This window comes from Nannospalax galili, unplaced genomic scaffold (genome assembly GCF_000622305.1).
Source record: "Nannospalax galili isolate Female #2095 unplaced genomic scaffold, S.galili_v1.0 scaffold283, whole genome shotgun sequence".
Classification (NCBI taxonomy): Eukaryota; Metazoa; Chordata; class Mammalia; order Rodentia; family Spalacidae; genus Nannospalax; species Nannospalax galili.
In genome coordinates, this window is record NW_008350535.1 from 1,462,186 (window position 1) to 1,480,611 (window position 18,426).

Below are 18,426 nucleotides of genomic sequence, written 5' to 3' on the forward strand. Positions count from 1 at the left end.
CTGCCCTTTCTTCCACAACAATCCCTGAGCCTTAGGTGTCAGCGGTCTGATATACATGTGCTATTCAGGGATAAGTACTCTGCAGTCTCATTCTCTGCACTTTGGCCAGTTGTGGCTCTCTGGGTTGAGAACCATCTGATGCATGAGGAAGCTTCTCAAGGGCCGAAAAATGCATTAATATTGTTTCTGGCTCCTGTTGCACAAAGTTCCCTGAGCTGTAGGTGCAGGGGTTTCATGCAGATTTGTCACTTAGGGCTGGGCACCTTGCAGACAACTTATTCACTGCATGTAATCAGTTCTGCAACTTCATAACAGTCTCCGTCTGTTGTAACAAGAAGCTTCTTTGATGAGTGGTACAAGGTACACTTGTCGGTAGCTATAACGATATGTATTTAAACTGCAGTTAGAAATTAGATTGCTCTATGGATGTGACAAAGATAGGTTTTGCTCTAGGATCTATGTCATCTCCAGCCATGTGTAGATAAAGCTATGTAGACAGTACCACATATGAGTTCCCTCGCACTGAGCGAGCCTTAGGTCCACTTAGGCAGCTATTGATTACCCCCAATATAAAAGTACCAGTACTGAAGTAATAGAGATTATTTGCTGGGCTGGTCACTGTTGTCATTCATAGGTTTTTACACCTGGGTTGGATCATTGATTGTTTTTCTCCCTTAGCACCTTGCATATCTTCTGATACTGTGACAACCAGTGCTCAGGCTTCCAGGTCAGTTACAGCTAGATTACTCCAAGTCCTGTGTCTGAATTATGTCCTGTCTTCAGCAATGGGGTCTTACCTTCAAGTTCTCAGAGAAAATCAAGGACTGTAGCAACACCCTATATTATTTTGGGAGTCCCTTGGATTACCCTGACCAACAACTCAAAGGGAGGTTTCCCTTCCCAGCACTGTGTTTTTAGTTGCATAGCCTTCAGATCTCTACATTCACTCACTATTGCTCCCCTTATTCATTAGGAGAGAGAAATGTTGTTTGTTGGGTACTTGCTGCCAACCCCGAGAGGCAAAATTCAATTCCAGAGCCCACACAGTGGAAGGAGAGAGCTGACACCTGCAAGCTGTCCTCTGCTCTCCATGCACAAGCTGTGGCATATGTACAGCATGGCACTTGCATGCCCACACACGTGCAGACACAGAATTTTTTGTCTTTTTGAACCAATTTTTTTAAGAATTTCTCCCTGTAGCCTCAGCTGACTTGTAACTGGCTATGTAGATCAGGCTGGCCTCTGCCTCACAGAGATCTTCCTTCCTTCACCTGCTGGGCCTGCTGCATACTGAGATTAAAGGCATGCACCACCACTCCCAAGCCAACCTTTTTTATTTAAAAAAGAAATGAAACTTTCTTGTTTGATGCAAAATATTTAGTATAAAAATTTACAAGATAATACAGAACTGGAAATTTCAGAAAACAATTCCTTTCTCTAGGCCTGCTTGTGCAAAAGAAAGAAGTTAAAATGGCTAAAAATCTACTGGACAGAGAGCGGTCCCACAAGACTTTGGTAACTGGCGCTGGAGTCTCTACAGTGTTCTGGGATCCTGCATCTGCCACTGAGAGAAAAACTTCCCTCTGTGTTCAGCTGCTGCAGGAGGAAACTGTAGCCACCCAGATGAAAACATTTTCTAGGACAAAGTTCAGAAACACAGAAGCAGGGCTTAAGCCAACAGAAAGATAAAGGATCCAGCATGGTTCCTTTGCAGCCTTCCAGTGTGCCTGCAGCGCCCCCTGTTGGAGCAGCGTGGCATGGAGCCAGATGACACAACCTTGAAATGGTGCCGAGTCCCCACCACAGAATAGCGTCTAAGATGGGAAATTCAAACTTTGACACAGCATCTGGCATATCTTTGTCACCAGGATTATTAGTTTTCAGCGAAAAGCATAGCTTATTCACACAAAACTACATAATATGCTTTTATTTCTCTGGAGTAGATATTTGAGGGATATTATTGCAGAAAATAATTTTTTTATAAATTTTTCATATTGCCAGAGCGTTTTTCAAAAAGAAAATCACACTTCTGCTAGTATTCTGAGAATATTCTTTTCTTCAGTCCTCACCGGCAAGCAGTGATCACTTTTACATCTTTGAGCATAAGAGAAAAGTAGTGCCGTTTCTTTGGCTGTCCTCTTCTGTGTCTTTAACCATCTCCTTACATGTGTATTAATGTGCGGTCCTGCTTGTTTTTGTGAATTTTTGTTCTTAAATGCGATTACACGTTTTCCTTTTGGGACTTTACTGGAATATATCCTACCTACATATTAGTTGTACAGGATGTGTAGTTTATGAAACTATCTTCCCATTGAAGAATAATGCTGCACTTTCATTTGTGATCACAATTTGTTGTCCTCAGTGAACTTGTATAGCTTATATTCTTTTTAATTAAACTTTTTTTTATTTTATGTGTTTTTGGTCTACATTTATGTAAGTTCACCCATGTTGTGCAAAATGCACAAGTGCAGAAGAAGGTGTTGAAGTCTTTGGAACTGGAGTTATGGATGATTGTTAGCCACTATGTGGATTCAGGGAATCAAATCTGGTCCTCTGGAAGAGTAGTCAATGCTCTTAACCACTGAATCATCTCTCCAATGCTATAATTTATATTCTTAAATAAGCTTTTATACTTTCCTTATTAAATTCATTTTTAAATATTAACACATATTTGGATATTTAGTATTAAAGGAAAGCTATCAATTTTATACTATTTCCATTAGGATTAAAAAAAGATTTTGTAATAATGAAAATGTAATGACACAAAAGAAATGTTAGGTTTACTTCTCTTCGATGATAGGGTAAGGTATGATTCAGTCTATCAAATGTGCTTTCTCAGTTGACCATCCAAGTCCCAAGCAACTGCATGTCCACCATCTTTGACACTTGCCTTCCTGGTTAATTATGACAGCTGTCAACCCAGAGCACAGTAGCAGGAAAAGAACATGCAAGAAATTGTGTGTGATATTTATGTGGCAGGAAGGGCATCAGCAGTTATTAGCACTGTTCACATGTATTGGAGAAAATTTGTCCTTAGGTAGCTTGTGACAGAAAACTGAGAGCTATGACATCCCTAGGAAAGTGTTACTGTTCTGTGGGAAAAACAAATTAGATAGATAGATAGATGATAGGTGATAGATAGATAGATAGATAGATGATAGATGATTAGATAGATAGATAGATAGATAGATAGATAGATGATAGAATGGATTTTAAGAAACTTAGTATCTTCCATGGTATAATTATCTGATACCTGGCCCCCAGACTGAGATCTCTTAACTGTGATAGTTTGCTTTAGCTATAGAAATTTGAGGTTTCTGTAATGTCTTGCTATCAATAAGGGGAAATTTGGGTTTTGCTTATTTTTTCAGTATTTTTGTTATTGTTTCCTAGATACTCTGAGACAAGTTGAGTAACAGCAAGAGCAAGCATCCCCTGACAAGACTCTCTTAATGGACAGTACCTCCAGTACTTTACCACTTAGAATAATTGGCATTGGTTTTTAAAATATTGTCTCTATCACTTTAAGGGTTTCTTTCATGTTTTACATAGAATTTATGCTAGAATACAACCAACTGGATTTGTCAAATATCTTTTCATCATTTAATTATATAGCCATATTTTTGTCTCTTTCATTGTATTCAACTGGCTGGTTGTTTGACAGAATCTCTGATAAGGAGACACTTGGAGTAAATTCTATTTTTGTATTATGTGAAAATTATGATAATACATCAAAGCTACATGACAATGCTTAGATATATGTTAATGTTTTCCAACACTTTGTGTTTATGGCTCTAAATGAGACCAGAGAACAATCCTTTTCTTTCCATCTTCATAGTTGTTATCTTAAACTTGTGGGGTCAGTTCTCCCTTTCCATCATGTGGGTTCCAGGAATCAAACCCAGGTTGTCAAGCTTGCTGACAAACACTTTTCCTGCTGAGTCATCTCATGAGCCCTAATGTACATTTGAAACAGACTTCTTTTTATGCTGCCTTTTTGTCCTTTTCCAATCTGTAGTACAGTATACAGAGAATTCACATTACCTACATGACCAGTTCTATTGCACATTCTCTAACATGAAACATCCTGTTTTAAAAGAACTGTGTATCTTTCTCTCCCTATATAAGAATAAAAAATAATTGAAATGAAAATTGGAAATGATTTCCTCCCTTGGAAGTCATTTATACTTACGTGTAGTAGAAATCTAACTGTAGGGGTGAGAAAATGGCTCAGTGGGTAAAATGCTTACTGTGCAAGCATGAGGACCCGAGTTCGGATCCCCAGCTGCAACTCCCTCAAAAATCTGGGCATGGCAGTGCACGCCTGTACCCCAGCACTGAGGATTCAGAGGCAGAGACAGGCAAAATACATTGGTTGGCTGGCCAACAAAGCAAGCCAAAACAGTGAGGTCCAAGTTCAGTAAGAAAAATGTTCTCAAAAAATAAGGCAAAGAACAATACAGAAGAATCATGAATGCCAACTCTGGCCTCCATGTGTACATGCATAGTTGTGCACACTTGCACACACAAGTACGCACACACACAATGCACAAAACCAATTGTACTTAACATTGAATTTGAAGGACAATTCATTCTAGTAATCATAAAAAACTGACAATATCAAATATATTCCATATCAAACCAAAAATTTCACACTTTTTGAAAATATGAAAATGCACCTTTAAACTCTGAGTCTGTGTGTGTGTGTGTGTGTGTGTGTGTGTGTGTGTGTGTTAGGAGTGGTGTGCTAAGCTCCAAAATTACTCAATAATTCTATGCTTTCACACAAACTAAACACAAATTCTTGTTGCTTGCAACTTGTGTTGACCTACAAAGTCACTATAATTTGGGTAGCAGTAAGAGTTGTTAGGCTCTGAGGACAGCTTATATTTAATTTAAAGTAAAGTACTTAAAACGATCATAATGAGGTATGACAACCATATTGACTAATCTACACAGAAGAATATGTCATTGCAATAGTAATCGGATGAGCCACCCAATTAATTAGCAGCAAATTGGACAGATTGCTTTGGCAGTTTTCCAAGAGAGAAAGCCCTTCTGGTGTTTGCTTCCGAAGCAAAGGAAACCAATTTTCTTTACCACCTTGTAATTCTTAAGTTTTACATGCCAGAATGTAATCAGCATTCAAAGCAGAATTGCAAGATGGAGAACCAGAGATGTTTGTGGGGAGAACTGTGACTTTTGTCACCTGTAGGCATCATGATTTGGTGAGAAGCTTTTCCAGTGTTTCCTTGCCTTGTGAATATTGGAACTATTATAGCCTTGCAATGTATATAACATTTGCCTTTATAACTCATTTGATTCCTATAACAGGCTCCAAGATGTTATCCTCCCTATTTATAGCAATGAAATGCAAGCTCAGCAATGTCAAACATTCTACCCGTGGTATACCATAGCTGGTATAGCGCCATAAATCTGATGGCAAGACAGTCTCTTCCTTGAGATCACTGCCAGCTCAGGGAGAGTAAACTTCATGGAGCTCCTGCTTGTTAACTCCCCTGATACTTCAGCTTCTTCAATGACCTAGAATAGAACAGTAGAGAACTTGGCCATGAAAAATGTTAAAGTTTACTTTTTTAAATGCCTGACCTTGTGTTCAGAGACAACAGAGCCAATGGATTTCACATTAAATGACTTTTTGAGATACCAAAATAGCAAATGAAAACTTCTTCCTCTTTAGTTTGAGTACATTGATGCAGAGTCTGTAAATGATCCCGTGATGAGCTGTATTGCCAGTTGAGTAGCAACTCTCTGCTTTATCTCAAAATAGCACCAAGTCTCATTTACTTTGCAAATTTAAGGAAGCTTATGCCACATTGAGTTTCCTACTTTTCTTCTTGGTTCTTGGTGCATCACTTTCACTTACCATCCTTTTTTGTTTTGTTTTGTTTTGTTTTCTGTTTTTTTTTTGGGGGGGGGTGGTTTAAGACAGTGTCTCCCTGGGGTCTCAGCTGGCCTGGAACTTGCTGCATAAACCAGGCTGGCCCCAGTCTCACAGATATCCACCTACCTCTGCCTCCCAAATATTGAGATCAAAAGTATTTGCCCCCACGTCCAGCCACTTACAGTTCTTTAATCACATTCTCATTACCATTAAAAAAAATAATAAATAAATAAAAAGAACAGTAAAGAAAAAAAGCAACAACAGCAAAAAACAAAAACCGCAAGTCTACAAGTATCCCCCCAAAGCCTATTATTTTGTGTGATTTATTGACCTCTGCTCTACACAATAATGTGTCAAACTTCTGAATTTCACTATATGATTGATTTCTTAAGTAGAATTTGGAAGAAGACTTGAGATGTCAGTAGCAAAATGCCTTTCTCAATCACCAGAGGAAGCTAATCAGGGAATCATGCCTGTGGGTAGCATACACATTCATCTTTGCCTCGGCGGCGGGGCGGGTATGAGCGGCGGGGCGGGTATGAGGTGTGACTAATCGCATCTTTGTGACTCATCTCGGTCTGTAATAACATGCTCAGCAGTGACATCAGTGGTTACAGGAGATGGATGCTGCATGTTCAACTGGAATGTCTGCAAAACTGTGCATGATGCAGAGATAGCTTGCAGTGGATGCAGCCTGCTTCCCCTACAATAGCGCATCTGCCATGACCCATCCTCAGTATGCTCTGGAGACTGCCACGAGCCCTAATCAAACGGCAATTTCAGACCCTGTTATTATAACGATTTATTTATCAAAAAATGACCTCTGGGGGCTGGAGAGATGGTTCAGAGGTTAAGAGCACTGACTACTCTTGCAGAGGACCCGGGTTCGATTCCCAGCACCCACATGGCGACTACGAACCGGCCTTAACTCCAGTTCCAGGGGAATCTGAAGCCCTCTTCTGGCCTCCATGGAATTGCATGACACGGGTGCACTCACATACATGCAAGCAATATACTCATACACATAAAAAATAAACATAATAAAATATTTTTTAAATGACCTCTGGGACTAGTTGTAGCCTAGCCTCGAAATTTGTTTTAAAATGGAAGAGGAAAATGAGTCCTTATATTTGTAATATGCTTGAGTTCAATGTTGATTCAGAGTCTTCAGAAACTTTTGCTATTCATTGATTTTTTTCCAACATTTCCTTTAAGAAAAGGAATGCCAAGAGGCAGAGGCAGGTAGATCTCTATGAGCTCAAGGCCAGCCTGATCTACATAGCGACTTCCAGGCCAGCTGGGGCTACAGCGAGACCTTGTCTCAAAAAACAAAACAAAACAAAAACAAAAACAAAAAAAGAAAGAAAGAAAAGGAACACCGTGAATTCTTTATTAAAGAATAATTTTTCTTTAGTTTTGAGAATTTCATACATAATAAAATATGATCATATCTATGCCCATTTCCCCATTTCAATTTGCCTCCATCCCCTCAACATGCCCTCATCCCAATTCATGTCTTTTTTTATTCATAACTTTCGAAGTCCAGTTAGTGCTGCCTACATGTACATGGGTCTGGGATCAACCACGGAAACAGGAAACCTACCTGTGGCCAAATCCTCAAGAGAATGAATCTCCCTCCCCCAGAAGCTATCAAATACCAGCAGCTCCTCAGTAGCATGGGGCCTCCCCCATCTATGCCTGAATACTGCCTAGCTTGTTCTTGTGTAGATAACCACAGCTGCTGGGAGCTTGTGTCCAGAAGGCAGCATGACTGTAAATACTTTCTTCCTGGAAAGGCCACATCTGTAAACCCTGGTTTTCTGTTCAATTATCTTCTAACAGACAATTAGCAGGCTAGAAATAGCAAACCGACCCTCAGAAGCCTCAGGGCTGGCACAGATTGAGTTTTGAAGTTTGTAGTGTTCAGGAAAATAGTGCTGGCCTTCAACTAGAAGGCTCAACTCTCTTACTACTTTAAAATTTAATGACACAAAAAGTTCCATTCAAAAGAATTTTTGATGTATCTTTTCTTTTAAACTGGAAAATCTTGAAGAGGCAAGAACACAGTATACAATTTTAAAATATTTTTGTTTTAAATTTTAAAATACAGCTTACAAAGCATTTTAAATTTTAAAGCTCATATGACAGAAATGCCCAGTAAAATGTGCTTCAGAAGAACAAAAGTTGGATGTGTCTATTACACATCTGCCATGGAATGTTTAACTGGAATTGGGAAGTAGAATTAGCTCAGAATTATCTGGTTGTGAAAACAGAAGGAGAAACAATGAGCAATGTTTTCATTTTCTTATTTTATTTTCACAAGATTTGCACAATATTTTCTGGAGAAATAATTATTTCATGCTAGCATTGATGACTACTCAGTTATTAACGGAAATATCTCAAATGTACACTGCTGTATATTAGAGAAATAAAAATTGATGAAAGTCATTCTGCATAGACTATTTATACTCAAAACAATACTGAGGTTATCTGTAGTCCTCCCCATTGCACATTCTCCTCTTAGTGATACAGAGGTGGATCTTACTTTGTTTTCGTCACTGTTTCCAATTTTATTTTTCAGAATGAAAAGTCCCCAGGACGATCTGCAAGTCGATCAAGTAACATATCAAAAGTAGGTGAAATCTTCTTTTTGACTTCTACATTTCACAAGTTATATAATGATGTTTAACTGATAATTGCTATTTATGAGAAATACATAAATATGACTCCTTAAAGCTTTGAACTATTTTAACCTCTTCCTGTTTTAAACATCATGCTTTAACACAATAAGTTCCTTTCTCCACTTGGTTCTGAATACAGAAAATAATTTATTACTTTCAGAGTTGTTCATGACAAATGTGGCCTTTTTAAACTGCAAATTCCATAGAGATAACACACTCTTAAATTAAAACTGTATTAACAGCCATGCCTGGTGGCACACACCTTTAATCCCAGTGTTCAGAAAACAGAGGCAGGCAGACTTCTGAGGGACTAAGGCCAGCCTTTACTGCATAATAAATTCTAGGCCACTGGGGCTAGAGGGAGACCCACCATAAATTTAATTTTTCAGAAATTCAGGTCCACCTTGCTAAAACTTATACATTTTTACTTAGGTAAGTTTTATAAATCAATGTAATAAACTTAGGGCCAATTGTCAAAATGCTGAACTCTGATTTTCAAAAATATAATCAGGACCAAGATGAATTTATCATGGACGAGAACTGAATCCATTTCTGGGTCTTTCACTGTCCAGGGCCCTTCTGCATTTTTTTAATGTGTATTTTTTTAATATGTATTGCCTGTGTGTATGTGTTACCCGTATCCCTGTGTTGTGCAGTGCCCACAGAGGTCAGAAGAGGGCATCAGATTCCATGGGACTGGAGTTATGAACAGTTGTTAGCCACCATATGGGTGCTGGGAATCAAACCCAGGTCCTCTGCAAGAGCAACCAGTGCCCTTAACCACTAAGCCATCTCTCCAGCCCCCGTCAAACTTACTTTTGTATTAGTGATTTTAAATACCGAATGGAGTGCCAAATTAGTAATCAACTTTAGGAATTATACAAACCACATCAACTTCCCATTTAGAGAAATGTTTTTCTGTTTAGTTTTTGGAAACTGAAGGCTTTATTACTTACTGAGAAGTAAGAAATAGGAGTTGCCAGAGTGTCAATAGTATTATCTTACAATAGGTTTCTGAGTGCCTGTCTACCACAGTCAGGTAACATGTACACACATACTCAATGTGTTTTATGCAGGAGCATAAAATCTTGAGCTTAGCAAACCCCATGTTTTAACAGACAGTAGGCATGCCTGTTCATTCCTGTATAAGGGGGTCATAACTGTGGTACAATGCCTCCAACTATGCAGGCATCCTTCCAAAGATGATCCACAGCATAACCACTCAGTATGTTTGCTTGTAAGCCATGCAGAAGTGCAAGAGACCCATATATTTAGTAGCGGTATAGCTTGGGTAGTAAATGCCACCGAAAGGCCTATGTGTTTCTGGCGTGGTTCTCCTAGAGGAACCACTGAAATGTAGCAGAACCTTTAAGAGATGGAATGGAGTGACAGATTGTTAGACCAGGTGGGGCCCTTGAAGGAGATTGTTGAAACCTGCTCCCTCCTTGCTCATTTTTGCTCCCTAGCAACGAGTTGAGTGGCTTGGCTCTACCACCCACTCTCACTATGGTGTGTTCCTGCTCGCCCTGCACCACCAGGGATATAAAAGCAAAAGACTTTCCTTGTCATGGTTCATAACCTTCAAAACTTGTGATCCAAAATATTCTTTTCTCCTGACACAATGATTATCTCAGGTATTTGTAACAGTAATAAAAATCTTATAATACATTACTGAACAGTTCTAATTACAGTCAACTCTAAATCCCTCCATAGGTATTTGAGAGGTGATGTGGCTTCCTGGTTGAAAACAAGGATGAGACGTTGAATTGGAGTCTCTGCTCTGTCACTTCCTACTTGTGTGAGCCAGAGATGTTTACCTAAGCTCCCTGAGACACACATGGCCCCTCTGTGACACGGACTTACAATATCATTCACCCAAAGGATTTCTTTTATATTAACAATGTTTCAAATGCCTGTCCAAGTCTCAGAGCAAAGAGCCTGCCACAGCCACAGATCAGTGCCATCTTTCTGAAGAGATAAGTGTTGAGTTAGTCACAACTTGGAAACTTGGAAACAAGACTCACAGATCCTTAGTCACACCAAATATTCGTCATCTAGGAGCAAAATTATATCTTCTTTCCAAACTGCTGGTTGACAAAATGCAATGTGTTTACAATTCTCAGCCTCTTAATTTATTCTTTTAAAAAGTATATAGAATCACATATGGTTTCCCTTTTATACGTTCTTACACATTCTGAAACTTTCTATTCATAAATGAATGAAAAACCTTTTCTCTTACCTTAATTGTCTCACAGCAAAATCTCAGACATCAAACCCTGTTAGGAATATGTAGATTTCAGTGAATCTAAGTTCACGTAGCTCAACACAATACAACTTCCCTGGTATTATGTCAGAATGACAGTCAAAAATGTTAAATACATTGCTGAGTCCTCACTACTTATATGAATTAATTACTAAATGATAAAAGTTTCATTAAGGTCCTGTGAACTCCCCAGTATGAAATGACAACATCTAGAAATATTTGTATTCATTTATTTTAAAGTGCTAAAGAAGAAAATATTAAAATTCTACTGTAGATTCCTGTTTCCTTAAAAATACTTTTTTGTTGTTTTTGAGATAGGCTCTCACTATGTTGCCCCAGCTGGCCTGGAACTCCCCATGTAGACCATTCCAGGCTGGTCTTGATGTCACAGACATCTACCTGCCTCAGAGATCCATCTCCTTCTGCCTCTGAAGAGCTGGGATTAAAGGCAAGCATGGCCACACCCAGTTCTCCTTAAAAATATTTTGCTCTCAACAATAATAAAGTCCGTATTAGAATCACTCATGATTGATGCCTTCCTTCCCTTTCATATGGTTTGTGCTAGCCTCTATCCACTGGCACAGAACAGTTTCAGATATTTGTGAGAACACCATTGAGGACAGGATAGCAACGCTTCCTCTACATTCTTTAGTTTTCTCTCCTACCTGTTCATTTAGGAAGTTCCCTACTAAATAAGCAAACCTTCTAATCAGCAGTCCTTGCTAAGTGTCTCTTTTCAGGAATCTTATTCTATATTGGGATACTGGAGCAATGAAAAACAATGTCTATCCTATCTTTAGTGAATGCAAACTGATAGAGCTGAGATAAAGTATATAAGATATCATAATACATATACATAATACATGTGTACAATATATGTGTACATACATATACATAATATATGTGTACAATACATATTATATGTATAATTTATAGATATATACATAGTATTAACATATTAGATATAGGGGTACTTCATATATATAAAGCAGTACTCTGTAACAGCATAAGCACGCAAGCACTAACAGGCCTGAGACTCTCATCCTTAGAAAAAACTTCTGGCAAGTTTGGCTGCTGTTGGCATCTGTGAACTTGGACTTCAGAGCTAGAGTGCTGCCCTACCTGATAAGAATTTCATTGTTCCTGAACTGCAAAACATGTGACTTATTCTAGACACATGCTTTTCTTCAGAGAGTATGAGATATTGGTACAAGACAGGCAAAGAAATGACCAGAGGCCCAGCCCCAGTAAAAACTCTGGGCAATGGGCCTCTAGTGAGTTTCCCTGGTACCTAATACCTCACTGGTGCTATTACCACCCACTGCTATAGGAATTAACCACTTCCTCTGGGACTTGCTCTGCTGGGCTGGACTTCTTATGATCTTGAGTCCATGTGCATTTTCTTTGTATCTTTTCACTGTAATAAATTATAGCTGGACTACAAATTCAACCCTGAGGATGCCTAGATCACAGACTCTGGGCATGGCAAGGGGAACCTTAGACATACTCTCCTAAAAAGAAGTGGAGAGCCTGCCGTGATGGCGTACGCCTTTGATCCCAGCACTTGGGAGGCAGAGGCAGGTGGATCTCTGTGAGTTCAAGGCCAGCCTGGTCTACATAGTTAGTTCCTGGGGCTACAGAGAGACCCTGTCTCAAAAAGACCAAAAAAAATGGAGAAACTATGAGAGTTCAGAAAGAGATCATTTCTGCTTAATTGGATTAGGATAGCTCAGAAATAGTTCCTTAGAAGAATGGTTTGTAAACAAAGACTTGAAGAATGTGTGAAATGATCAGCTGTCAGGAAAAAGTGATTTAAAAATATAAGTTCAAAAGCTGGGCATGGTGGCACACACCTTTAATCCTAGCACTCAAAAGGCAGAGACAGAAAGATCTCTGTGAGTTCAAGGCCAGCCTGGTCTGCATAGCAAGTTCCAGTCCAGCTGGGATTACAGGGAGACCTTTTCTATAAAAGATCAGATAGATAGATAGATGATAGATAGATAGATAGATAGATAGATAGATAGATAGATAGATAGATAGATAGATAGATAGATAGATAGATAGATAGATAGATAGATAGATAGATAGATAGATAGATAGATAGATAGATAGATAGATAGATAGATAGATAGATAGATAGATAGATAGATAGATAGATAGATAGATAGATAGATAGATAGATAGATAGATAGATAGATAGATAGATAGATAGATAGATAGATAGATAGATGAGAGAGAGAGAGAGAGAGAGAGAGAGAGAGAGAATAATAGCTAAGTCCTTCTTCAGGTGCCTTTCCATCTTCCCTGGCTCCCTACCAACAGGATAGACCTACCCACCTAGGACTCTGGGAAGTGAGATCCCACCCACTGCCTCTATAGTCCATTCCTCTCACCCGCCCCCACCCAGTCCCGTGCCAGCCTTGGACCAGGTGGGCTCCAATTCCTCTGCCTCAGATCTCTTGACTAGTTAAATTAGCTTCCTAACCCAGATTAGCCAAACACCCTATGATAGATTGCTAAATCCCTCCTCAGGTGGTCCCACCACTATCTTCCTGGCCTCCCAATCAGCCAGACAGACCTGCCCAACCAGGACTCTGGTAAGTCAGATCCTGCCCACAAAATCTCTATTCCATTTCACCCACCCCCAACCCTGTCCCCTGCCAGCCTCTTTTTTTTAAAAAAAATAGGCACTCATTATATATCCCAGGCTGGCCTTGAACTTTAGATCCTCTTGCCTCAGTCTCCTGAGTGCTGGGATTACAGCCATGTACCATCACATTTTTTTGTGTTTTTATTTTTTCTTTATTTGTCTTATTTTTGTATGGCTAGCATGCTTTGGATACATTAAAGTTGATCCAAGAACTAGAGAGAATTTATATAGGTTTGAAACAATGTATAAGAAATTGTCAGAAAAAGAGTTGTGTAATTTGGGAGTCTTTTAGATAGACCCACTGAAGGGGTACTCCAATTGCCTCACCCTGCATCCCTGCTCAGCATGGAAGAAGCCAGAGCAGTCAGCATCCCTATTCCCTATTGGCAATTTGGGTAACCCCTTCAGAGGATGGCGTGATAAAAATAGGAGGTAGGAATTGGCTAGGCAGTTAAAGTAAAAAGGCCCCAAAGAAATGTAGCCCATTTCTGGGCTAAAAGTCAAAATATCCTTGGACCTATTAGCAACACACTCTGTTCAAAGGCCAAAAGTGTCAAAATGTCAAAAGTAATTGGGAGCTTGTATCTAATTCTTAAAAGATTTTAGGGTTACCTCTTCAGAGGGGGGAATGTTGGAGGGGAGGGAGTGGGCATGGATTTGATCAAAACACCTTATATGCATGTATGAAATTCTCAATAAAGTTTCTGTAAAAGTTAAAAAAAAATGAAATTGTCTGAAAAAAGTGTGAACAAAGCAGTTTTCACTTTCTGCCACTTATATTTAAGTTCTTTTAATATGATATTAGTTCTTATTTCTGCTTTTTAACATGTGACTCACATGCTCTCAAGGATGAAAATCACCAGATTCCATATTTATTTTACTTTTTCTGTGGTAAGAGATCATTGTATTCAACTAGCACATTATGTATTTCACAAGAACAGCCTCTCAAAACCAAGCTGTCACAAAGAAAGAAAGCCTTTACTTCTAATTCAAGTTCACAGAATTCCTCTATTGAATAAAATTTTTAGCTTTTTGGCTTGTGCAGAAAACAGCTCATAAAATCTAATTTATTTATAAAAAGAAATTCAAAAGTGACTACCTTAACAAAATGATATTTCAGTTGGTTTCCATAATTTCTTAGTGTATTCCCTAGATATCATTGACTTGACAAGTTTCATCCAAATTGTTTTCCACCTAGAAATATCTTCTAGAAGATTAGCATAAAGATGCTATATAGTTATAAAATAGTATTCATAACGATTTCTCATGTATGAATACCCTAGTTCATTTTGCAATGCAAGAAGACCTATAAAATAGTAAAAACAGTTTATTCAACAAATACTTTTGAGGATATATGATGCACAAGGTTCAAATGGATCACAACATTTTAAATAGGTGCTGTGTTTGATCAAATCCATGCTTCTGTTTTCCTCTGCAAATCTTTATCGATCCATGTTTTCCAAGGTTGCCTTTAAGATGCCCAAATATTTACTACCAAAGTCAAGGTGAATCTGTGGCCATGTTTAAAGTGTACTAGGAATCCCTTCAGCTAAAACTGAGTCAAGTATTTGCATTTCTGAACAGGTATTTAATGTTTTGATTTAATGATAGATCCATCTCAGGTTTACTGACACATGGGACCTATAAATCAGCCATACCCCGAGGCAGCATACCTTTAGAGAGTAAGCTGAATAAGTTGATGGAGTAAATCAGGATGCAATATTAAGAAATAAGTTGAACTAATTGGAGAAATTTCAAAGATCCCCAGTCAAGGTTCATCTTGAGACCAAAGCTGAGTAAATGGATATAAATTCAGTTGAATTAAGAAAGGTGATGGAGAAGATTAAGAAACTCTGAAGCTTCATAGGTCCTGAGGTTTTTACTATATGACCACTCCATGATTGAGTTCATCTATCCTCATGCTTTTTAACCCAACAACTCTCAGACCTTTTAAGGCCAAATACCTTCCATGAAATCTAGATTCATATATCCTATTCAAAAACTCTGCATAAATGTATAATAAGAAGACGTCTCAGGTCAGCTTACCAGAAAAAGATCCTGAGATGGGAAATGTTCACAGTGATTTAATGACAGATATTACCAGAAGAAGCTCTTGCAGGAGAGAAGCAGCACAGGAAATAAGAAGTCAAAAGAAGCCTCCTTGCTCCTTTGTGAGGATTTGTGCAGGTTAGTTTTTGTCAGAGACACAAACTAGAGTCATCCGGGAAGAGGGAATCTTACTTAAAATTTTTCCTCAAATGGGATGGCCTGTGGCCATGTCTGTGAGGCGTTTTCTTAATTGTTCATGTTTATATCGGAGGGCCTTCCCCACTCTGGATAGTGCCATCCTGAGTAGGTGAGCCTTGGCTGTATAAGAGAGGTAGCTGAACAAGCCAGGGGAAGCAAGCTAGTAAGCATGCTCTTCCATGGTCCATGCTTCAGTTCCTGCCTTTAGTGTCCTGCCTTGGCTTCTGTTTTAGTTTGTTCTTCATTGTGTGACAAAACACTCTGATCACTACCAACTTGGGGAGGAAAGGATTTATTTATCTTACATCTCCTGCATCACAGGGAGACCAAGGTGGGAACTCAGGACAGGAACCTGTAGGCAGGAGCTGGAGCACAGGCCATGGAGGAACACTGACTACTGGCTTGCTCCCCTGGCCCCTGCTCAACCTGCTTTCTTATTCAACACAGGCCCACCTGCCCAGGGTTGGCACCACCCACAGTGGGCTGGGCCCTCCGACATCACACAACAATCAAGAAGATGCCTCACAGACATGGCCACAGGCCAGTCCAATGAAGGAAATTCCCCAATTGAGGCTCCCTCAACCCAGGTGTGTCAAGTTGACACTAAAGCTATCCAGCACAGCTTCCCTCAGTGACGAAGTATGACCTAGGAGATATAAGTTAAAATAAACCCTTTCCTCCTCAAGTTGGTTTTGGTTATGGTGTTTATCACAGCAACAAGAAGCAACTAGAACAATAATATAAAATGTAGGTATGTTTATCCTCCTAGAGCCAGGCTTCCATTCTTGACTGCTTACCTCTCACTGGCTCAAGGTCTTTCAGAGACAGGAAAAGTTTTTGGCATGTTGAGTCTCCTCTCATGCAGGTGAACAATCCAAAAGGTCACAGGGACAGCTTCCCAAAGAGAATTGCAAAAACATCAAGAAGCTTAGAGAGGCATATGCTGGCGCATGTTTAAAGGGACTAGAAAAGATTTCATCAGAACATTGACAATACCTGTGATGACCCATCCTCTAGACTCATTTGGTCCATACTCACTCTTCCTTTTTGTTATGTACTCTTACAGATGATAACTGGTCACAATTTCCAAAGAAAAACTAAAAAGTCATGGATTAGTAGAATGAGCATTTGCAGCTGCAGGTGTGAAGCCCAAACCATTTCCTTATCTCCTTTGAACACTCCTTCCAAAAATCTCTTTCTTGGTGGAGTGCCTGACTTCCTGTCATGATGACCTTGGCATTAAGTGCTAAAATCACTCAACTGAGATTAAACTTGAGTATGAAAAAGTGTGGTAGCAGCAACAGCCCTCCTCACAATGGGCAAATACCATTGTTCAATGAACTGCTGCACTGCTTACCAGACAACATATGAATATGGTTATTCAGCTTTGGAGGAAAAGATGTAGTAACAGTCTACCGACGTTCATGACCTGCTTTGGTTGGGGAGTTTCAATGAGTATTTGTTGAATGAATAAATAGAACTTGTCTGTTGTGTTGGCTCATAGTATGTGTGTTCTTAACAATTTGGATTTATAGAGCAATTGCCCTTAGACCATGCCTGTCCATGGGCATTATTATCAAATACACACAGTTTTTTGGATGAAGCCCAAAGTTCTGGCATAGGATATCATATTATACAAAGTGTCAATCCCATCTTGAGGAAGTGGTGGAAGGCTCTAGATCTCTACCAAGCAGCCATGGACCTGCTAGGATAGAGGAATACATAGATCCCCAGTAAGAAAGTTACTATTTGGCCACAGGCAAGGGGAAATAGGTAAGATCATCAGCCAACATCCTAGCACCTGAGTGACAGGGACAGTGGCCTGTAATAAGGATGTGGAATGGGGATGGGGAGAACAGCAGCTACCACAGTGCAGGACTCTTTGAACCACTGAGGTTCACTTGACTATCATACTGTCTCCTTCACCTCAACGGAGCTTCTCCAGGCTTCTTACTGAGCACACTTCTAGAAAACTTACATGAAGAGGATGCATAGGATGAAACATAGCTGTCAGTGTTGCTTTTCACTTAGAGGTCATAACTGATACCAATGTATTTGCCCATCTACCTTCTAGGATCTTTTTTTCCCTTCTGCTCTTAATTCTGTTACTCTAGCTTGCTTTCCTGAGGGATCTATCAACCCTTAGCAGGTAACAGGTACTATATTTGGTCATTTATAGCCACAACAACACAAGGAAAGAGAATAACGTATTTCTTCCTGCTGTCATTATATGGCAGAGCTTCCTCGTGCAGTCCGTCATTCAGTACCAACTCCTGAGGACCCAGGGTAAAAAAAAAGACAGGCGGATCTCTGTGAGTTCAAGGCCAGCCTGGTCTACATAGTGAATTCCAGGACAGCTGGAGCTACAGGGAGACCCTGTCTTGAAAGAAGGCCAAAAAAAGTACATCGCCAGAGCTATTAGTTTAGAAAAGGCAGCCTGGGAAAGGTTGACCAATGTTGCCGCTGCCCACTCCCAACCCCCTTGGGGATGGGGGTACAGAGGCAGGTGGGCCTGGTCTACATAGTGAATTCTAGTTCAGCTGGGGCTACAGGGAGACCCTGTCTTGAAAAAAGGCCAAAAAAAGTACACCGCCAGAGCTATTAGTTTAGAAAAGGCAGCCTGGGAAAAGTTGACCAATGTTGCCGCTGCCCACTCCCAACCCCCTTGGGGATGGGGGTA

General features: G+C 39.6%; 2 protein-coding genes across 3 annotated transcripts in view; one reads left to right on the forward strand and one right to left on the reverse strand.

Moving 5' to 3' along the window:
* LOC103745805 (protein FAM185A-like) overlaps nt 1-6,477 on the reverse strand; it is a 47,893-nt gene extending 41,416 nt beyond the window's left edge. Inside the window, 2 exon segments of the mRNA XM_029570795.1 lie at nt 5,413-5,544; nt 6,394-6,477. Of these exon segments, the coding sequence (XP_029426655.1) occupies nt 5,413-5,544; nt 6,394-6,477 (216 nt within the window).
* Nucleotides 1-18,426, forward strand: part of March1 (membrane associated ring-CH-type finger 1) — an 889,338-nt gene that overhangs the window by 701,066 nt on the left and 169,846 nt on the right. For both annotated transcript variants that reach the window (XM_008847798.2, XM_008847797.2), the window contains one exon: nt 8,487-8,537. In XM_008847798.2, the coding sequence (XP_008846020.1) occupies nt 8,487-8,537 (51 nt within the window). The remainder of the gene's footprint in view (nt 1-8,486; nt 8,538-18,426) is intronic.